Consider the following 24,751-nt stretch of genomic DNA (forward strand, 5'->3'; position numbering starts at 1 on the left):
AGGTGTGTAGCTTCCTTGTGCCTTACCTCTACTAGTATGAAAATGACAAGAAGTAACTTGTTTAATTTGATTTAAGACACAATAATTTACATAAGATTTTCCATATATACAACATTTGAATTTCAAAAGATTCGAACATTTAATTAAAATGTGCCTGATAATTAGATAAAAAATAAACATATAACAAACATCCGACCATTTCCGAAACAGAATAGACTTAGTATCTAAAAAATGACATTTCTTCATGTCGCTCTTATATTACGTCATACAAGGACGGCCATTCTTAATCCTAAGAGCAGTGTTTCATGATATCGTTAACAAAAGTTTTGATTCAAAGTTATATTTATTATATCAAACTCATTTTAATATAGTTTTGAAAAAAAAAAAAATAAATAATGATCTGATGTTTACTAACAGTTATTTTGTTTCCTTTACACAGAATGAGATCCAATACTGAAGGGAGGTGACCAGGAGAGCCTGGTAGTTGTTGTTATTTGTTGTTGTATTTATGTTGTTAAAGTTTTATAAATAAAGCTGTAACATTATCATCCTATTGTTTATATTATTTATATACAAAACAAGACCGTGATTGATGCTAAAATCAGTTGGAGTCCATTGTAGCTGGAATTCCATATCTGTTAGTGTACGAAAATTGTTATAATGCAAGCAAGAACAGTAACATTTACAGAAATTTCAACCACACGTGGCTACAGACATATCTTGGTGACTTGACCACGCGCTCTCATTTCCCTTTTTTTCATGTCAAATTAGCATAAAATTTATAAATTAACTTTTCTCTAAACTTGCAATGAAAGTCAAGGAAATATGACTGCAATTTGCATAAAACTAGACGAAACTTCTATACTTGTCCAGCAGCCTGTATCCGTGCAAAATTGTCCGGCTTTTTAATTATATTCTCACACACTTTTTTTGACAAAGCATAAGAGCACTTAACTTTTTCACTTTAGCTGCCGATGAACCAGCGAACTTTACTGACGAAAAATATTAAATTAACATGCACCTTACGTATGCATTATAGTATAAAACTACACGTGACTCACGTGACTGCGCTTGGAATAACTGTTTATACAATCAATGACAAGTTATTTTTTGTCTTTTCTATCCAGTAAATTATCTGAATCCCTTAGGTTTTCAAACTTTTTGAGAAAAATCTTTTCAAATCTTTCTTGGTGTGCCTAAATTTTACTTTCGACGTGTTTTCCATGATGTCCGCAATGGTTTATCAAATAATTCCCCGAATGCTTGTAAGCCTCATATCTTAAGCCAAGCCGGATTTGGTTTAAGCCTTCCAGCTTTATTTATCTATTGTAATTAATCGACCACCGATATTCCTGTGAATACATCATAGTTTTCAATACTGTCTGTACAAAAAGGTTAAGCTGTGTGATATCTTAATATATGAATACGGATGCCTTTTCACATATCTAATTGTGAAAAACCGATGTGTTTTAAGGCTAACATACTTATATTGGTTAAGATATAAGGACAAAAACACCATTAATATACCATTCATGTTTCTTTGGAATTAGCTTTACTTCATTCCCTATTGAAATAATAAAAAAACAGACAATTGATCCGGAAACAAGTAAGGAGAACGGGAAGGGAACGGAAGTTCCGTGTGCCGTATGTGAAAAGGAAGTAGGAAATCAGGAGAATGTGTGATGAAAAGGACTTCACTCAAATCTTCAAGGAGTGGATGATGAGATATTGTCCATTTAAAGAAATCACGTGTTTTGATCATCTGTAAGCTCGTCAGTCAATTACAAGAGTAAAGCAGTTTGTGATTGTGCTGAATATTCGTATTCGCAGTTGGGAAAAAAAGATAGCAATGCAATAACATATAAGAACACAGAAGACTCTAAATAAAATTTCTCCGGTATAGATAAAATTTATGAAAATTACACTCAATACTTAATCTATTGTGATGTGTCTTATCCAGTCTAGTAACACTAGTTTTATTCATAACACATAGATATCGCTCCTCCTGGAGTAGATGGGTTTTTTATGCTTTGAAAAATTAAATGGTCGTTTTTCACCTCGTCTAGCAAGGTTCACCAAACCTTGGACCTTTCGTTGGGAAAATACAACATAAGCTTGTGTTGTTTGAGTCTTTCCTCCAGAGCAATCTAACCTGTTTTAATATAGAGTTAAACTTTACTTGTACATCTAGTACCAACAGTGACGATCCAGTTTAAGCTAAAGTAAGGCAGTTTCCAATAAGATACCGGCATACTAGTCTAGTATCAATCGAATTACTGTGTAGTACATAGTTTAGAGGCTACATCTTTCCACTGAGAATTCGGGTGTACATGGGACATTAAGTTTAGGTGAAATCTTAGATATTAGATAAATGATGCGCTCATTCCAGTGAACATCTCCATAGAGAAAAATACCTAAGTGATTATTTGATGAAACCTCACAGTTGTTAGAGTTTTTGTTATGTAAGGGAGGGTGAAAAGGGCATAACACTTTCTCTGCTAATTTGTAGGGATGCTAAGTTAACAAAGGTCAAAATTAAATAACTATCTTTGCGACCCGTTACGAATTTGATTAAGATCAGCACTGATTCTATTGATATAAACAGAGAGGCATCATCAGCGCATAGCTTGTATGTCTTTTAACTATGTCGTTTAGATAAATGAGAAATAAAAGAGGCCCAAGCATGGAGTCCTGTTGAACACTTTTTTAAACATGGCTTAATGAATACCAAAGATAATATCGATTCTTGGGAGTGTTAATGGACAATATATATTTTGTATGTGGTAGGTTTTGTTCTAATGATAGAATTGTAAATACATGTTGTTGTTCATGCCACCAATGGTCTAAATTTAAGACTATTCTACATATTATGTATCCCTCCATGCATATGTATCTTGCGCCTCTCATCGGTGCCGATAATTTGTACCCAATCTTTTTGTTGTACATATAGACTGAAGTTAATGTCATTCAGATCTATATATTATATAACAACAGTGATTGATATTATGGTTGTATTTGAAATGTTCCTGTCATTTAATAAATGACCATTTGACAACATTTTTTTCACTGTTGTTTTTTGTTTATAAGATATGTACAACAAATAACAAGCTGCAGTCTCTGAGCTGGGTTACCATGCTAACACAAATGTTGTTGTTCATGCCACCAATGGTCTAAATTTAAGACTAAAGAACCAGATAAGCCCTGGTGTGATAATCAATGTAAACGTCTACATAAGGCGTATAGAGGAGCCTTGTTTTCCTTTAACAGACGTGACTCGTATGAAGGTAGAGAAGTTTTAGTTCGCTTCAGGAAAAATTACAAGATGTATGAAACAAGGATGAAGTGAAACTATCCTCAGAAAGAAGGCGATATCTTAATTTTTTGGAAAAAAAAGAATCAATAATCTTTTTATCAATATTTTTCAAGGCGCAAGAGTTTGGACGCTGAAAGTTTAAATTTAGATCAGTTTTAAGAACTCTTCAAATTAATTTCTAATATGTCCTTTGATACCGCTTGTGACACTGAACAACATGTCTTGGATAATGAAAACATTTATTATGAATTGCATAAAGTTTTCAAACTCGATGAACTGTTTGTTTCATTTAAGGGGCTATCTAGGGGTAAAGCATCAGGATTGGACGGAGTATAAAATAAATATTTGATTGAATATAGGGAAGATTTTGCAACAATTTTACTTAAACTATTTGATACCATATTACAAGTGAACTATTTCCATAAAATGTGATCGGACGGGGTCATTTTACCTTTATTTGAGAAAAGCGATAAATAACACTGATCAGTCATATTGCCAAATTATTTACGTCACATTTAAATAAACATTTGCTTACGTTAAGTGAGTGTGATAATGTAATATCAGATGCTCGGTTCGTTTTTATGCCCGGAAGCGGTATGAGAGATACGACTTTTGTACTACATAGTTTAATTACAAAATCTTTGCAAAGCAACAGAAAGCTTTACTGTGTTTTTGTTGACTACAGAAAAGTGTTTGATAGCATTTCACATGATAAATTATGGTTTAAATGATGGAAATCTGGTGTCCGGGGGCGTTTATTGATTGTTGTTAAATCTATATATGAAAGTGTCATGTCCTCCGTAAAGCTTCATGGTAAATTGTCTCCAATATTCGACTTGCAGATCGGCCTGATACAAGGGGAATCATCACCGATTATGTTTTCTTTGTTTATTAATGACATTGAATCAGAATTAATTGAATTTAATTGTAAAAGTTATCACATTCAACTACTTAATCATTTTTTAATTATGTCTGCAGATGACACAGTGCTATTCTCTGCAGATATCGATGAGCTTAAAAATATTCATGGCTTTTAAAACAGGTATTCAGATCGTTGGAATTATACCATGAATGTAGCTATAACACAAATAGTGGGTTTTAGAGATAAAAAACAAAAGATTGTTACCTGATGAACAGCGATAATTTGATCGAAAAGATAGACGTGGTAGATCAGTTTTGCTATTGAGGATTAGTATTTAATTATAATGGCAAATTTGTGTTTGTACATACTAATATTACTACACAAGGCGAATAGGTCTAATTTTTAACTTAGTCGAAAGATAAAAAGGTTTAACTTGAACTAAAAAAACAAGTTGGCATTATTTGATGCTTATGTATCATATATTTTGATGTACGGCTGTGAGGTATGTGGCTTCGATACTGCACCACAGTTAGAAAAAACCTGCATTTAGCTTTCCTGAAATATGTATTGGGTGTGAATAAACTGTTATTAATTCTATTATTTATTTCGAATTTGGTTGTTTTCTTATTACATACAACTTAGATTATTTACTCTTAAACATAGGATGACCTGTTTGAAAATTGTTAACTGTATATTGAGGGTGTGTTATGATGAATTATTAGAGCTAAATACAAAGAAGCCCAGTTGTAAGGCAAACTGGATTTTTCATTTAAAACAGGAACTTTATAAATCAGATTTTGGTGATGCATGGTTGGCACAGCAGGTACCAAATGAAAGATATTTTTTTATTATTATATAAACAACGGATACAGGATGGTTTTATTCAAACATTAAGAAATGGTTTTGATAATTCTTCAAAGTGTTTTATATATAAACATATCGTAGATTAGTTTGCTACACAATCCTATCTCAACAAGCCACTAACTTTTAAGATAAAAATGATCATTTCTAAGTATAGGCTGAAAGCCCATACACTCAACGTTGAAACATGGAGATATGATGGCCTTCATAAAACTCATTTCATACTATTATGTCCAGCAGATTCAGAAATAAGATCAGTATATATCAGACCATACTTTTAACGTCGACCGTCTGTTTTTAAACTGATTCAATTGTTTTCTAGCAAATATGGAAAAATTGTATGTATCTAATTCACGCTACGACCAAGAGAAAGATATTTTTGCATAGATGGGTTACTAAATAAATCTTTAATGTTTAGATGTAATATGAATATGAAATTAATACATGGCTGTATATTGATTTCCTTCCTTTTTTCATACAGTTATGATGTAAAATATTGCACATCAATTTCTACAAATAGGACGTCGTAATGTTTTGTCGTAGTGGGTAATGTCTTATTCATGTTTTTGTATATATATACATGTATATATATTAGTATATATATATGTGTGGTGGCAAATGTTCTCCGCCATCTTGTACAAACTTTTATTGTAATATGTATGCATTTGATATGTAATCCTACATGCTATTTGCATACGGAATAAAGTGAATTAAAATTGCATTTATCCAATTAATGCCTCTTATCGCAACTCTCTACTTAGAAATTTTAATTTTAAAAGCATACTGCAAAAGTGCATACGGAATCCCAAAACAAGATAATTTACAAACAAGGTCATTATGCCAAATACGACAGAAAGATTGATTGATAACACAGAAGACAATTCACAATTATTTACCGTTATCTGGTGATAAATATATATAATGAATGATCGCAAGTAGCTGATTGGTAGACGAGTCCCTGAACTTAAACAGGAGGGAATGCAATAAATGTAGAAATATTTGAAGAAACATCTTCACCGTTGCTTTTCCAACGTCCGATAACGGTCTAATAAGTCTACATGTAGTTAATGTAAACTTATTATATTACAGCACATGTGTAATGTTGACAGCTATCCATTCAAATTGAAACACTCCAAAACTCAGGAACTTATTAAAGAAATTACTTAAGGGGGTACATATGATATCTACTGATTCTTTAGGTATTTCGGTATTTACCAGGTCATGGCCAGTGGCTTTATAACAGTCAATGGTTGGAATACGATCTCTGACATCATTAGCGTATCTTATCTAATTAAGTAAGACTGAAGTGAAACTTTTTGCTGACCGTCCAGACTGACCGTGACTTCCTGGTGTACCTGTTACGTATTAAGATGCTAATTCTAACCCCTATATATAGCGGGTAAACCCAAGCCAATTTGTAGTTTCTTCCATCAAGTCAAGTAAGTAAGATGGCTTCCAACATTTCTATATTTACTACTCATATCTATAACTAGAGCTCACTGTATATTTAACACCTTGATAGGAACGAAAACTTTTTCATGAAATTGAGGATTAAGATCTTTTGCGTATGTTTTTAATGGTTAGTTCGGAATTATCAATAATTCTATGCCAAAGCAGTAACACGTGTATAAATTGTAAGCTGTTGAACTTTCTCTTTCTTTATAGCTATAACCATGAACTCTTTCATCGTCGCCGCCGCCGTCCTCGTCGCCGTTCTGTCGGTAGCCTCTGCCAACTATTATGACGAGGATGATGGCTTCATTATCGGAGGAGGGGGTGCCTATGTTAGCGGTGGTTATATGACTGGAGGATACCCCATCGTAAAGGGATCAGGTACGTGGATACACCGGTTTAAATTCTTTTAAAGAAAGTTTCATCAAATTGTCATCTTAAATGAGCTTTCATGTCATGTCATACATTTATGTATAATGTTCTTGAGCGAAAATGTGAGGGATAATGTCTATCTCAGGCAGCCATTTTATGAGCAATTTTCAATGTATAACCTTTAACGATATTGTCTATATAACCGCTTGCACACCCAATGAAAAAAACGCTCCAGGGTTTATAACATTAGTGACATATATATAAAAATACTACATGAGCAAATTCACTGAATAACAGGCGGCGAATATTTTATCATTAACTGATAAGTATTCAATTTCTACCTCTTCATTACAAACAAGTTTGGAATACTTCTAGCAAAAAACACATAACTAAATATTTAGTAATGAAATTGGAACTTTTATATAAAATCACCGTCAAAATTGGTAGAATTTCCCTAATATCAGCAGTATAAGAACCGAAAGCATAGCTTTTTATTTAACATCATAGGCTCTATGATAAACGCAGGTAATTCACATATATTCTCGGCAACAGCATTATCCTTCACTGGAAACGTTAGTTCTTTAAAATTGTGACTCTCTATAGGAAATACATGTTCTCCTGTCAGATAAAATAATGAGTCACTATTTTTACGTATAAGTCTGTTAGAGTGGAGGTCCTTGAAAATTTTAGGTCTGCCCTGCAAGAAGCACTTTGGTGGATACGTAAAGGGCGGAGTGATTAGTCACGGTTACCCAACAGTCTACACCACCGGAAGTCACTACGCAGGTTCCCAGATGTACGGCGCCGGCCAGTACGGCGGTGGTCATTACGCTGGTTCCCAGATGTACGATGCTGGTCATTACGGAGGTTCCCAAATGTACGGTGCTGGTCAGTACGGAGGTTCTCAAATGTACGGCGCTGGACAGTACAGCTCTGGAGTTGGACACTACGCTGGTGGACAACAAATGTACAGTGGTGGACAGCAGTATTATCCCGGTCAAACTGTCTACTAAAGGTGTGTGGCTTCCTTGTGCCTTACCTCTACTAGAATACAAATAAGAAGCAGCAACTCGCTCAGTTTGATTTTTATAAGGTTTTCCAGTTTTGAACATTTGATTAAAATGTGTCCGATGACCTTTCATGTACCCTAACATTTAGAAAAGAAAAACAAATATCCTTTATCCAACAGTTTACAAAACAGGATAAGATTCGTATAAAAATGGCATGTGTCGTGCGTTACACCGGTTAGATTTTCTCTCACATTTCATCTATATTATACAAGTTTTATTGTATTCGACCACACATGATATATAACGTTAATAAAATTAAAATGCCTCGTTAATCAAACATCCCAATTATATTTGTTACCTACCTTGGCATGTTCATGGCACAAAGTTGTCGCTCCTACATTACGTCATACAAGGACGGCCATGCAGTGTTTCATGATAACGTTAACACCTTGGTATTGATACAAAGTTATCCTTATTATTTCAAACTCATTTTAATATAGTTTGGAAAAAAATTAATAAAGATCTGATGTTTACTAACAGTTATTTTGTTTCCTTTACACAGAATGAGATCCAATACTGAAGAGTGGTGACCAGGAGAGCCTGGTAGTTGTTGTTATTTGTTGTTGTATTTATGTTGTTAAAGTTTTACAAATAAAGCTGTAACATTATCATCCTATTGTTTATATTATTTATATACAAAACAAGACAGTGATTGATGCTAAAATCAGTTGGAGTCCATTGTAGATGGAATTTCGTATCTGCAATCAAGAGTAGTGACTTTTGTTCTCAAGTTACAGAAATTTCAACTACACATGGACCAGACATATCTTGGTGACTTTACAACGCACTCTCATTCCCTGGTTTTCTTTCACAACAAATTAGCCTGAAAGTTATAAATCAACTTTAAAGATGATGTTGTTTACATCTTTCCTCCAGAGGAAATCAACCTGTTTCAGTGTGTTGTTTAACTGTACCTGTGAATCTAGTACCACCGGTGACTATACGAGCTGCCTCTAATTGAAGAGTATTCATATTTGACTTTAGTAAGGCAGTTCCGTAAGGCCAAATAACGGAGCCCTGTGGAACACTTGTTTTAACATTTATCCAATTAAAGTTTTTGCCACTTTTGACAACTTTCTGCCTAAAGAAAAAAATATTTTCAAACGAAACTTGTAAAAGTGCATATCGAATCCCAAAACAAGATGGTTTACAAATAAGGCCATTATGCCAAACACGATAGAAAGATTGATGAATATCGTTACAGACGATTCACGATTATTAATCGTTATCTGGCGCTAAATATACATAATGAATTATCACAAGTAGCTGATTGGTAGTTGAATCACCGTGCTTAAATCGTGCAAGAAGTCGTCAACTTACTGACAAACTCGTAACACAAGGGTTCAAAAGATGCAAGTTGATGAAAATTACTGGGAAGTTTTATGGTCGCCATAGTGATTTCATTGAGAAATATTGTATTTCTATGCGACATGATGCTAGATGTGTTTGATGTTCGTTAGTTTGCCTGTTGGTTCCGTTGTTGTATACCTTGTTCTCATTTGAGAACGTGACATTACTTCTTCGGATTGACCAAGGTTAACATGGCGTGTGTTGCCGATGAATCAAAAGACGCTTACTCTTCTGGTTTTATTCTCCGTGTGTTTTTCCGGAGTCTCCGTGTTAATCTTTGTTTTGTTGATATCTTGCCCTAGTTTTATCGAATTTGAGTTTGAATGATGACTATGTTGCCATGTTGATATTTTCTTCATGTTTCATTGATGGGTGGACAGGAGGGAATACAAAATCTGTAGACATAATTAAAGACATCTTTCCGTTGATTTTCCAGCACATGTGTAATGTAAGTAGCTATCCATTCAGATTGGAATACTCCAAAACTCAGGAGTCTATTAAAAAGATTACTTACGGGGGGGCACATATGATATCTACTGATTCTTTTATTAGTTGAGTATTTACCAGGTTATGATCAACGGCTTTAGAACAGTCAATGGTTAGAATGGGATCTCTGACTAATAAAATAACTGTATTGGGCTAAGATTCTGTAACATGATTCAAACCGAGGCGTTAGTCGAGGTTAGGATGTTACAGGATGTACAGGTTACTCCGATCTCGTTCAGTTACAGGTAATAAATTTTGTACTCGCACATACTACTCTGAAAATGATTTGATATTTCATAATAGTTTGGCGTATTCCGTTGGAGCCTCAAACTACCCGCACAGCTTCTTTACTTTTAAACAACGTTTGGATAATGCCGCGTAAAGAATATAGTTCGTACTTACAAAAAAAATCAACACATTTTACAGTGAAGATCTTAATTTATCTTAAACATCAGGGATATGATGAATTAAATAGAATATCGTTAAAATTTTAACAATGACATAACCTCCGTTTTGTTGAAATACACGGGTGTAGGTGCCACCTACGCCTTTACGCGGATTAATACACCAGTGCGTAAGAAATTCCTCGAAAACGCACGTTAAGGTACTAGACAGATTGGGCGAAATAGAAAAAATCTAGGATGGGTTATTACGTGGGATATCCTCTCTGAGGTGCGAGAAATCATTAGCTATAATGTTTCACTGTAATAACAGATCAGGAAGGTTACATTGGAAATCAATGATTAGGATAGAAACATCAACTGTCTCTTTAAAGACTGCATAAATTTGTCAGAATATAAACAAATAAAATGTTTCACAGGCTTTGAACAACTTGAATAAACTAAGAATATCTTTATCATTGATTGATTTCATTAGTTGAAAACTTAGTCAAAAAGATACTTTTAAATCGTATTTGTTTCGCGGGTGTCAAATTTTGTGGTTTCTTGAAAAAGTCCTGCATAAAGGGTTGGCTATCGATCTCGTGGTGAATGTTACCCACAGGAATACACTTGTACAATGTAGTGATATTATTTTATTTTGTGAATATATAATCGGTGGAAAATATGGTATTCGTGGAATCAACTGAAATAAAGCCACCCGTACATTTGTGCTGTTAGACCTATATATCATTTTATCACTACATAATGTACTACAGTTGTGATGTGATTCGTCTTTTTATTTTAAGCATTCCACACGATTTTCTTTTGTACTTCAATCTAAACTGACTTTTTTATTAGCATAACAAAATATGTACCTTTGAGAAGATGCTCAACATTGCTTCCTGACCTCATTTACGACTTCTGTCGAAAACAATGTAACGTAAACCTGAACCATACATTTGTCAAAATTAGAGAAATACGGCATGATGAATATCTTTATGATATAAACAACATTTATCCATTAAATAATCATCACGCTATCTCTTACCTATATAATATTCTTATAGGAAGAGTCGACTACAGACGACTGGTCATTGGCTTAAGTCTTATTTATTCCATACAGTGCTCACGGCCAAGCTGACCACTTCCGTGTAGTTCACACCATATGTCCGCCCAAGGAGGTACCCGGGCAGTTCTGAGTCTCTCCGTCGCCGATTGGAATGCTGCCACTATATAACGGTTCCCATTCATGAATAATTCATCAATGGACCAAAAAAAACATTTATGGATAAATCGGCTAGATATATAAACACACACAGTTTTAGAATTAACCACTCTTATTTGACCCTTTGTGTTGTAAAGACGTTATACCGTGTAAAACAAGAAAATTATCTTTTCCGTTTTTTATAACAAATCTCCCTCGATAAAGTGACTAACCAGTTTAAAACCTTTAAGATATGGTAGTATAAGAAGATCTGTTGCCGATTTTCGAACAATTTCCGACTAAGCTTATATTCTCATGAATGGAGGTTTTTCTTTTGTATTTGTTCTACGTCACGGGAAGAACATAGGAATCCCGACAAATAATAACTACCTTGACAATGTCTGCATCACTTGGTATATATATGTATGTATATGTACAATCCCTAGAAACTCTTATGTACATGGATGCACACTGACTTGAAGGATTTAAGGGATCAATATCAAATAGATCGTATTCCTAGATTGGCTCCATCCATTTAATAAACCCACATACGTAAAACAGTAACATGTAATATGGCAAAAAACACTATGTTCCTTCCAAAACTATCGGTGATTTTATCATAATTTGTTTGAAAAAAAAAACAAAAAAAAATTGCTTTTATTTTTTCCTTGACATTAACTCTCATGCTATACTAGAATATAGAAAAACAAGATCTGCGTAAGATACAATTGATTTGAAGAAATATGAGGGTAACTACACCGATGTTGGTACTTAAACTATACCATGTCAAGAAATAAAAACGAACCACAAGGGACTCACTGCCAAGACTGATATCTTACATTCCAAGCTCCCTTGCGGAAAATAAAAGGGAATCTTTTTCGTCGCTCTTTACGATTTTGGACTCACATGACCCAGCAGAACGGGAGTTCTGGCAGTACTACATTTACAATATTGTCCTACGCGTCAGACATCTAAATATTCAACTTGACAAAAAGTCGGTGACATGTAATTTTGGATGAAGCATTTAATGTTGTAATGTACGTTGTAGTAGCCCCATGGTGATCACACACGCATCTGTATGTAAGTATTTATAGACAAAAAAAAACCATACAGCTGGAGAATGATATGTTGACCATGAGACTGTAGACGGAGCCATGTCTATTTTACTATACTGCCTCGATGTATACAAGCCAATTATTTACCATTGATGTCTTCATAATTTTACCATCTTCTTTTTCTCGTCTCTATGTACACAGCAAAATCGCATGGCTCCTACGCGCCTGATAATGCGGGGTACACATTCATCATAAATATGGATTTCTATTTAAACTAGGTCACTGAACATTTTATTCATCATAATTTGGATTCCATGGAAACATAACAAATAAAATATATAACATTTGTAAAATATTATAGGGAAATTGCAATGAAAATTGATGAGTCGGCTCAGTCCTTTAAACAACTAAAAAATTCTCTACACAATGGAATGCAATCAGTACATCGATTTACAAAAAGATTGCATTGTACGTGTTCTGTCGAGTTGTGCCGATGCAGTTATCTCCCTTCCGCCTCAGTGTAGAAAGAAGTGTAACTGTATGTTTCACATTGGTTGTTAGCGGATCAGTTGTCACTGCATTCGGAGTTGTTAATATCACAGTGTTGTTATATAGGTTGTCACTAGGCCTATACCGGAGATGCCATGTAGGCTACCATTGTATATCAACGTAGACCGAAAATTTATGTCTCGAAAATGATAATTTAATGTCAATATTCAAATGTATAATGCTGTCATTAATAGTTAATATGTTTTTATTATAGTCGTTATGAAATTGGTAGAAAAGCATCCACCACGGATGCGGTGAATTAAACAATAATTCCTGCAACGTACCCAGAAATCTTGGGTACATTTCAAAACAAAACAAGTTTAATTGCCTCACTAATATTTGTAGACCTCATAGTTTGCTATTTTTAAGCCATTCCAGCATGTTTACTTCTCTCACTGCTTCAACTTTGATATTTCATTGCGCTGCCATTACGAGCTATACTAATTACTGTCTGGTACCGTCAAGTACTACCCAAATAGAGAAAAAAATTCAAGAAAATGGCAACATGGCAACATAATCATAATTCAATTCCTATTCCATAAAACTGAGGCAAAATATCAACAAAAGAAAGTTTAAACACGGAGACACCTGAAAAAGTACAAGGAGAATAAGAACAAGTGTTCCAGAAGAGTAAGCGTCTTTTGATTCATCGACAACACCCGCCATGTAAATCTTGGTCAATCAAAGTAAGTAATGTCACGTTCTCAAATGAGAACAAGGTATACAACAACGGAACCAACAGGCAAACTTACGAGCATCAAATACGTCCAGCTTCATGTCGCACAAAGAAATAGAATATTTCTCAATGAGATCACTATGGCGACCATAAAACTTCCCCATAATTTTCATCAACCTGCATCTTTTGAACACTTGTGTTACGAGCTTGTCAGTCAGTTGACTTCTTGTACGAAAATCGTGAAAATGGGAACAGGTCCTTGAATTTCGAATCAATTGTGACATGTTTACACCATAGAACCCTGTAATGTTCAGTTGGGCTATGCTTGGCAGTGTCATGCTGTAATTGTATAACGACAACCTACCATTTAACGGTGCAGTCGAATTCCTAATTGTTTAATTCAACGCATTCATGGTGAACATGTTTCTACCACTTTTGTGAACGCCATCATCAATAACAACACAATAAATGACAATAAATTATCATTAAAGAAAATAAAACACCATCTTGTCTTATTTTGATTAAAAACAAATGGATTTCGTTTGCGATATTTTGTTGGGACACCTATAATTCTAGCTTTCAAATTTGCTTCGTCGTTATGGTTCCAGGCCCGGATGTATATTAAATGGCTAAAATTATCATCGCCTTTCCTTGTATCCACACTTCTGTCGTTTCGTAACGTGTTTTCTCACACAGAGCTGTAACATATACACATGCACAAATATATATATATGTGTCCATGGCTTACATAACTTTAAGTTATAAGTTACTTTATGTAACCATAAGTTTATATCAACCAAAAAGTAACTGACACCATGAGAAATTTAGGCTATAATCGGTATATTTTAAATCCCTTATTTACGATTGGTAATGTAGCCTTAACTTATATGCTCAATCATTACGATTCGCCATTACCGCTACTATCTAAACGTTAAATGTACATATTCTGCGTCTAGAGCTTTAGACGTCCATCCATCACTTGGTCAGTTATACATCAGGGATCTTGTCGTGACTAACTGTCACACAACTAACACCTGATAGCCCTTGGCCGTCAAGCTCTTGACCACTCACCGACCGACCGGGAAAGTCTTCCGGGTTACTACCAGTGACTTGGGCCGCTGGTCGCCGTGACACCAAGATCGAGTCGTTAGCACGTAATATGTAAAGACAGGGCTTAGGATTTGGTTCTGGTACCTCGGGGTGCGGGTTGGTGGTGGGGGTGGGGTGGGGGCGTGGAATTTATTTTTTGTCATTTTATGAAAACAACACAAATTGCAAGGATTTCTTTTTTGCGATGGTTTTTCACGGTTGTACCAAAAACTTCGAACAGAATGGTCATATTTCTAATGGATCGAGGAAGCTGGCCACGGTTATCTGTATATACTTATATTTTGATGTATCCTTTTTTCACGATTTTAATCCATCCCCGAAAATTGCGAAAATAAAACTCCCTGAAACTATGTACACAGTATTCTTTTGATCCTCTCTCATATTATATATTGAAAACTTATACGATCACAAGAGAATCAACAGTCCTTTTAATCACAACGGAGTTGTGGCACTTTAGTTCAAGTTCTTCACGAGTAGCGACTGACATCTTTATCAAAGTGTCGAGATGTGGGCAGTTCGAGTTAACCGTGTAGACAGTCGAACATTCAGTAACATTTTGATAATCTGCTTCCCATTTAATCTAAATTTACAAAATTACAAAATGACTTTCATCCTGTTCTGTTTTGTATTTATTGGTCGTATAAAAGAGACACTGGTGAATGTCACGTTCATTGATACAAGTTTAGAGTTAGATACAGGAGAGTCAAACAGGGAACAACACTGCACCGTACCGCTGTTCCGTTTTTTGAGGACTCGTCAGTGATGATGAAGGCCTAGATTTTAAAACCAATGAGGCGACTGAGGACATCCAAAATGACTGGGAAGATATCAAAATTTAAATGGGGATGTGCAAAGTAAACTTTGTTCTCTGTTGAATAAATCTTTGTACGGTTAAAGCTGGCTTTAAGTAGGGATTTATACGTACACTGAAATACGTGTATCTTAATGCGTGACTTTTGTATAATACTCAAATGTACGATGATGTGACATGCTGTTTTTTTTATGAAAAGTACATCCTGTAAGTATTTGTACTATATCTCCGCTACATCAACATATCGTGTTTATTTTGCTATAAAGCATATGGCAGCGGCGTTTTTTTAGTTAGTGATATGAAAATGTATCAACCGTATCCATTTATATATATATATAGGTTTATTATTACCGGAGTGTAGCTGAATTTATACAGAGATTTTTGCATGTACGCTAATGGTAAGATAATAGCTATGTCGATATATTGATGGTTATGGTGACATGAACACGTGGTGTGTTTATCAGGTGTTAATTATCTCATAAAGGTGAGGATGCATAAACCATTACCCGTACACTTATATTATACCACGTGTTGCAGCAAAACTGTTATTAGAACGAAAGAAATATTATCCACTTACAAATAAGCCGGGACAGAATCGCAATATCAACGCACAGAAAAATTATTTGTACACAATGTTTACTCGACAAAAAAAAAGAGAAAACAAAAAAACAAAAACAAAAGAAGAGATAATGAAAAGACGGAACTGGATGACAATGTGTCTTAATAACAATGCATGCCACCTTTATCATCTGTCCAGTAATGGCAAATCTTAAAACTGCATTAAAATCGGGTCATAGGGACCACAATCTGCTGGAAGATAAATATAACAAATTGTATGTTACGAAATTGTTTAAATGGTGATGAATAGAAGATAGAATTAAGGAGGAAGTACGAGAAAAGGGGATGGTCCTTTTCATATCTAAACTGTTTTATGTTTCATTGACTGAGAATCTGTTTTAGATATGTCGTTTTGTTTATTTCAAGTATTCAACATAATGATATAGTGATGACCAATGTCTTATAAGCACGTATGATTTAGCATTTACACTCTGGTGTATTTCGCTTTAGTTGTCAAGGACTGTTTATAGTGAGATAAGTCACTACCCTTTTCCATAGGAAAATTGATTAAATGGGGAATTCAATATGCATTAGCGGGAAAAAGTTCTTGTCTTCCGAGCTGCGAGCTAAATGACCTGTACCTGCTGCTGATCGTATATTTACAGTGTAGTTTGAAAAATCTCTGGTAGATAACCACGACTTACATATGTAGGAGGTCCCCACTGTAAATAATCTTTCAGTACTGAAAAACCAGTTCTCTGCAATACATTTAATAAATCAGTTTGCCTTTTTCCATAATAGGTTGCGTAATTATCAGGGATGGATATTGGAACATATAGCTATGAATCCATGACGCCCCCCTTGTAAAGTGTAATATTGTTATGGCATGGAGATACACAAAAACTAAAATTGAAAAATAATAGGAAAATGGGGCGTGGGAGGGAGCTACGGAGACTTCCCTGCTAATTACTGTAAAAAAATTATGCTGATTTTTAGAATACATTCACTTTAAAATGATATTTAGTTTTGTGACACAGTATAGCTATCTGTATGTCGTTAGTGATCAGTACGTCCCCTTGTCACGCATGAGACCATTAGAAAACAACAGTAGATACCAGAAACACATAATTCTTTAGTAGATGGTGTCCAGATTAGGTCATGCAATAGATACGACCACTGTCCAAGTCAATGAAGGATATTACAAAGAAATTCTCTCTGTGTAAAAGTCCTGGGCTTTGTTACTTTATCCACTATCGAGTTTTACCGTCAAATCATTATTTGTTTTAAAAATTGTTTTTATCCGGCCCACGAGAAAATAAACTTTAAGATAATTTGCACGGGATAAACTTTTGGTTTGTGGACAGCTGTACGGCAAACACACAATCGACTTTATTGCTACTGACCATCCGCCAAGTGGTCAGAAATGAGTGCTCACTGGTCACTACCAAGCAGTTACTAAACTAATTCTAGGTCATCATTATTACGGCTATTTACTGACCAAACTATGACACGCTAAACAATGTCCTGTACTCAATATCGAATGACCACGCAAATGTTTTTCCATTATTTACGACAAGGAAAAGTATGTCGGCTGTCTTATAGTTTATGGATAATATCGTAAATGTCAGTTGTAATGCCTAGCAAAGTGTCTCCTCCCGAGCCCTACAGAATATAGATGTGTTTTGTTTGTGGTCGATAATCACATGACCTACTGGCACGAGACAGAATACCTATCCTATTTAATAGTGTTAATAGGCCTCAAAAGTAATGATAATGCCATTTATTCTGAAAGTAAGCAACATATGGAAAAAAAGGAATAATGATTATTTCTTAAAAGTAATTTAAACCTAAAAAAGAAAAGAAAAAAAAAGACTTCAGTGGTAAATATTGGTGGAAATATGTACAGTCTGTCATGCAGGTATAAACACTAGCCCCATTTCAGTTACTTTCACCTGATGAAAAAATCATTCTGTCGAAATGAACAGTGTTCCTTTCTTAATGCAATAAGTTTCAGAAGGCTAGCACTAGGAAGTTTATGCTTTCAAAAGGCTCACAGGAATCGCTCTTGACTTTGCTGGTGTGGATGTTTTTCGTTCAAAGAGGATGGGTATGATCATGCACATACATTATACATATCTTTGTACATACCTATATATATACATATTCACCGAGTTTTCTTTAGACATGTTCCAAAGGAATGGAGACCATTGTTCGATAAAGAACTTGTCGTTTCTTTACTTTTTGTAAAATTTGAAATAACAATTGAATGTCTCCGTTTGGGTACTCGCCTCAACATATGTCAGTACAACTGGGGATTTAAAACCTGGAGATTCCAAATGATGATACCTGACATTGCTGGGAGATCAGTAGTGAGTCAACAACATATTACCCTACACCTATAATTAAGGCCACGTTCCAGAGTTGCCCGACCTTTTTAGTAAGTCCGTTAAAAACATAGCACTGAGTATGTTTTGACACACGAAATAGGAAATAGGAAACAAGATGAACATCGGAACCTATCAATATTCCAAAACTAAAAACATCCTTCCCCAATCCCCATCTGAAATCAATAGGACGCCATGTTTTCAAAGTTTGATATTTCCTTTGTGCATTTAAAAAGAAAATGGAAACACAATTTTGTTCCTCATTCTCACTTACAGGCAAACAGAGTTTTCGTCGAATAAGCGATGTCAGAAGTAAGCATCAACACTCAAAGTCATTGTTGGTATCATGTTTTGTCAAGTGATCTTCAAACTTTCACAGTTGTCAAGCTGAATTTCTCAGCCAACTGACAACTCAAGTTGTCTATTCAAATTTTGAATGTTATTATGACTCAGAAATTTGAATACATTTCTTTTTGTTCCTGTGTTTTAAAAATGTTATCATTGTTAGCAAACAAACACTACTGTTTTAATTCTTTATATTTTTTTTAATTTTATTTATTTTATTATTTTTTTTTTTTTCGTATTACTGCGTATGTTAAGCTGCATTATTCCGGCAGACATGTAACATATGTGTATTCCCCTGAACAGACCAGAATTACGCTGGTAGAAATGAGAAATAAATGGGACGTCATTTAATTGTGTTTTATCCATAAATAACAAACTGATTAAAAAGGTTTATAGCTGGTAGTGACATAAGGACATATAATAACTATATATTACCAACCTGGAGGAAACGTTTAGAGACACTTGTAAACTCGTAAACAATATTTAAATCTGTTTCGTATATTGTTCATAACCCCGATACTTTCACCCACACTTAAAACGACCTGAATCTGCTACTTTCCCTTTCACATTTCGAATGCATACATACATAGTTTTCTCAATAGACAACAGCAATGATTTTATAATTTCATAATTTTACACATACGATATGAACACATTTTTTAGAATCAAACAAATCTTGTGGTACAGATTCAAAAAAAAATTAATTGATCTTTTCAGATAAAAGTTGGACAGTGCTTTCAGCGTACACATTTCTCGACCAGGACCACTTTTTACAGACTCGAGATGCATATGAAAACCAAACATATAAAATAAAGGTCAAGCGGATCATGTTTCCTTAACTCTGTCCTCGCTCCAGAAAATAAAATTGTTGAGACAACGGTAACAGAGATGGCATGTCATGATTCCAGCGCACCCGCTCGGACTACACTAAACTAATAGCGAACAGCATAGCATCAATTAAATTTCTAAGACTTCCATGACTCAAAATGATCATAGTCCACTAAAGGCAGGCGGGGTTATTGAATTTAAACAAGACTCTGAAATCAAGCTCAGAAGATTATTTTGCATTGATTTTGTGTACTGTAAATCAGTTACATTTCGCGTGGGATTTATTTTCGCGTCAACCCACGAGGAGAGTCAACCGCAAATTTAAATCCCTCGTTATTATTTGACGAAGTCTTGAACAGTCCATGTCTTTGATAACACATCTTTCGCGAATTAAAAGTCATTTATAAATCACGAAACTTTGAATATGCCTGTAGAGGTAAGTTCGTGAAATAAAGTACTCGCTTAATCTAAGTTATTTACAGTACGATACCATTGTAACAAATACGCTCATCATTACTGGGAGGAATTAAAGAGTGTAACCGACTTTTTATTCACTTTAACACTAACGTTGATGTAATTACCGGCCAATATAAAAATTGATATGACAGAAAGCATACAATGAAATTTCATGTCCCTAATAGATCGTATTTCATTCTTATGAGATTTTGCGTTTGAATATATAAACAGAATGACGATAAAAATGACAGAGAATATCGCTGCTCAAAACATGTCCCCGAAACTAGTACTTTGTAATCATTTATAAAGATATTGGTAATTCATTTTCACAATTTGAGATCACAGCATCCACGTTTGATTGATAACTATCATCTATGCAAAGTACCAGTATCCATAAACTACAGTTAAGAATCATTATACCAGTAATACTGTAAGTAATTTTAACCTGACAACTGTTTGACCTAAAAGAGGTTATAGCCAAAACATGTCTAAAATCAAGAAAATAATAATAAAAATAAAATTTGGTTTACAACATCAATATTAGGCCAGGAAAAAACCTCCATGTAAATCATCATTATCCGGAAGCAATTCTTCTGAGAATGAGAGACAAATACAAACAATTAAACAAAATCTCACCAAAGATTTCCGACAGGTGATAGTTTACTGGTAGGAGACTAACAAATCAAACGTTTATTGGATTCAAATAAGTAAAACAGTTCATTCCTTTAAAAGTATTATACACACAGTAACATAGAAAAATGAAACCATAATTGAACAAGGATACACATGTTTCACTAGTGCATTATCAATTCATTCAGTTTATGTGTGCGGCTTTGCAGGTCATAGCTAGTATCCTCAAGACATAAACTATGTTTTACATACGGCTGTTTGCTTGCAGGTTGCGTTTAAAGTGAGTAATTAAATAATAAGATATTGGTATTCTTACATATTCTACATTATAAAGTTTCTCTATACTTTTCTTTGCTATAATACTACTGTTGACATGTGAAATCCTATTTGTAATACATACATGCTCTGTATATATTATGTAATTGGAGTTTATTTTACAAATCTGTTTTTTTTTTTTTTTTTTTTTTTAATTCTTGTCGATTTATACTAAGAAAGTATTTGAACAGGCATCACTGATTAAAGCGTTACATGATGTAATATGTGTATTATATGTAAAATTATGTGAAAATTATGAAACACTTGGCACTTGGTCCGTGTGATTGCTGACTTGTTGAGAATATCACGGAAAGTGTTACTGATTATTTCCGCATTTTAATACCACAGAATTACACCAAATATAGCACCTGACCAATGTGTCATCATTACAAATTACGAACCGTTATGTCCGGAATTACTTAACGTGTCTGCGTCATGTTGACCATTTTACGTGGTTAGGTAGCCAATGATCAACCCGCGTCACATCTGTACAAGGAGATGTAACCCGTTACCCGGAAGTGACAGTAGGTTCACCTCTTGTGTAAAAGCTACCCCAGATCTCTCACATACAGTCAGTTCATCTGGTCATCTCCACATCGACAGGTAAGCTCTCCAACCCTTCTGTATCACTGGTAAACCTATCTGAATATTTTATATAACTTATGTGTGTAATATATTCCTAATTTTAATAATGATATTTTTCCTCTGATTTTTCGTTTGGATGTTTAGCAATATCTGAGGAGGCACTATTTCAATGAAAATCTTTATTTGTAACTCCTTGGCTATATTATTTGTGTGTTTTCTACTTATGAAAGTAACTTGTTAGTGTTGAGGACGCGGATGCATTTGGGATTAACGGTTGCGTTAAATTTAAACACTGGTCTAAATAGGGGGAAATAAGTCAATGTATATTCCGGAAAGTTCATTTATCAAGAGCTGAGCTGCATATCCTATCTATTTTTTTTATGAATATGCTAATTTTAGTGGTGGTTGTCCTGACATTTATTTATTATAATTATTATTATTGTTATTATTATTTGTTGCTGTCGCTTAACATAGATGGAGAGTAAGAAAGTGTTCATCATACACACTGTTGCGTGCGTACTACGTCATAAATATATCTATATAGATAAGTATTAATCGTAAATCAAGACTGTACTGGGTATTGGTATATAGTTGGCTAGAGTACAGACTGAAAAATATCTCTGTAAGGATTCTAAGGATGGTGTTTTCCACAGAAAACATCACACACGTGTTTATACGAGTAAAAAACATTAGTATCTTCCGAAATTAAGAAACGCTATATTCAACGAGGAAATGGTAAACTGTTTTTTTCTTTTTTGTGTTGAATGTATGAAATTGAAATCGTTTTTGTATATAAGAAAAAAACAAAAAAAAAAAACAAAAAAACAAAAAAAACAAAAACGCGGGAATCTGTAGCGTGATAATTTTTCTGCCTTAGCGATAGACAGGCTGTTTATTTTGACGTCAAGGTCGCACTTCATCATGAATGATACCATTTTCTCTTGTTTTTGTTATCTGGTATACTGTTATGTAACGGTTTGTACTTAAAAGGAAAAAAAACATTCTATTTTCACTTTATCGCCATATGAGCAGCAAAATAGGAAACATAGTGTTTTTTGTAGTCGTACGTCATACCATCACAAATAAGGACGCAAGTCTCCTCGTTATATCATTTATCGTAAGTAGGTATGGTAGGATAAATTATTTGATGTCCGGATTTTACATACTCATCTATTATATTATATTAAGATATAAAGTCTTTATAGACATAAAATAGTCCCTATATGACTATTACGACTAAATATAGTTTGATTAATCATGAAATGCATAACACATGCCTATCTGAATCCACGTGATGAATATTTTAAAACAAACTTAATCAATTTAATTTTTTTTTTTTTTTTGTTAAATAAAATCATGTCACATATGAATGTTAAAATGTTCCTAGCGATGGAGTGAACATCTTTTACTTTCTTTTAATCTGTTTATATTGGCATTGCTACCATGTGATAAATCTTCAAACCAACAGAGCATCTACTTTAAATGCAGTTGATTTTCAGGAAGTTAGCACGTTTGACCTATTTATAAATACCTGCAGAAACTAGAAGGCAAAAAACATCTTTCATATCTGTAAAATACATTTCACAATATCTAATCTATTTGTTTGGTAGCAGTTAACAACATGATAAATGTTTACTGATATGACCTTTGATCACATGTTTATTTTTTTATTTTGTAAATATACCAATATAACCCTTTTGCGTATGTAATATAGCCTATAGCATTAGGTTATAATATGACGTCACGAATTTACAGATTATTCTGTGGACGAAAGATTCGCTACAATTAAAAAAAACTTTTATCATTTCATAAAGTTTATATGAATTAGAAACTCACGTTATATCTTATATATGTAATAATGATTATTTATATGTATTTATATATAATTAAATATATAATTATGATGCTATATTTCTAATTTCATTTATACTATATATCAATATCTAATTACACACATATATTTATAATGATTCTATATATCTAATTACATTTATGTAATATATCTATCTAATTACATATATCATACTAACTATATCTATCTAATTACACACACACCCATACACACACAAACACACACACATACACACACAAACACACATACAAATGTATATATATTTATAAAATGATTCTATATATTTAATTACATATCTAATATTAATTATATATATCTAATTACATATATCATACTGATTATATCTATCTAATTTCATGTAATGTATCGATATACACACCTCTATAATGTCACGACGGCTCTATATATAATAAGATACAATTTACCTATATATTAGATAATATCACAGCTACCTGATGATTTATACTAATAGTTGTTGACACACACACATATATATAATTGATCAAGTTTTGATGACCTTGGGGGAATTAATGTTTGAGATCAATCATTGATGTCGGTAAATGTCACCATCAGTAAGTGCCGCATGGCTGTCTGATATTTCATCACGTTCGACCTAGCTATCTGTGTTCTATTAGAATGTCTGCTCGTTACAGAGCAGGTATGCTACCTTACACGACAAACAAATAATTTTGGAAAGAGCTGTCCCTAAGAAACGAACCGGAATTCTATTGTACCGCTTGCATCGATAACATATTTAGATTTGTCTATTGTTTTAATTCTTCGCAAAATAATTGACGCATGATGCAAATCAAAACTCGTGCAAAGAAAAACAAAACATTAAAAATGTAAATGAATGTTATGATGTAGCATTTAGTCTTCATATGAAACTACTTTCCTTATTGATAATATCACAAGGAAAACGATAGTAAAGTTATGACACGACTCAGTATGACGGTCCTCTGAAATTATTAGATACAGAAAGAAAAGTACGAATTTTATAAGATGGTGAGACCAGTGCACCTCCCCATCTAGAGTCTGACATTGTGTCGACAATTATATCCTTGGTTTCAAAATTCAGACGTTTGGGTTTTATAAACGAGTCCTAAAAACAGGAAACAGCTGTATGGCGTTGTTGCACATATCATTTGAATCTACTTTATCTTATTCTAGATTTGTGTATTTCACTTACTGAAATCATTCTCAAATTATGTTCAAAACACCTAATTGTTTGTAACGTTTACAGAAAC

At 33.9% G+C, this 24,751-nt stretch overlaps 1 protein-coding gene across 1 annotated transcript; it reads left to right on the forward strand.

The window, feature by feature from the left end:
* Positions 1-6,709: 6,709 nt before the first annotated feature.
* On the forward strand, positions 6,710-7,873 carry LOC132562322 (uncharacterized). Its single transcript, XM_060227060.1, has 2 exons — positions 6,710-6,869; positions 7,551-7,873. Exons 1-2 carry the CDS (start codon positions 6,710-6,712, stop codon positions 7,871-7,873), a joined length of 483 nt encoding a protein of 160 aa, XP_060083043.1.
* Positions 7,874-24,751: the final 16,878 nt, after the last annotated feature.

This window comes from Ylistrum balloti, unplaced genomic scaffold (assembly GCF_031769215.1).
Source record: "Ylistrum balloti isolate Yb309-2 unplaced genomic scaffold, AGI_CSIRO_Ybal_v1 Utg371394, whole genome shotgun sequence".
Lineage (NCBI taxonomy): Eukaryota > Metazoa > Mollusca > Bivalvia > Pectinida > Pectinidae > Ylistrum > Ylistrum balloti.

Bases quoted from the DNA above. Each gene is read 5' to 3' on its own strand.
- LOC132562322 (XM_060227060.1), top strand. From the start codon at position 6,710: ATGAACTCTTTCATCGTCGCCGCCGCCGTCCTCGTCGCCGTTCTGTCG. The intron at 6,870-7,550 runs GTACGTGGATAC...TGAAAATTTTAG, and splicing joins CCCCATCGTAAAGGGATCAG to GTCTGCCCTGCAAGAAGCAC.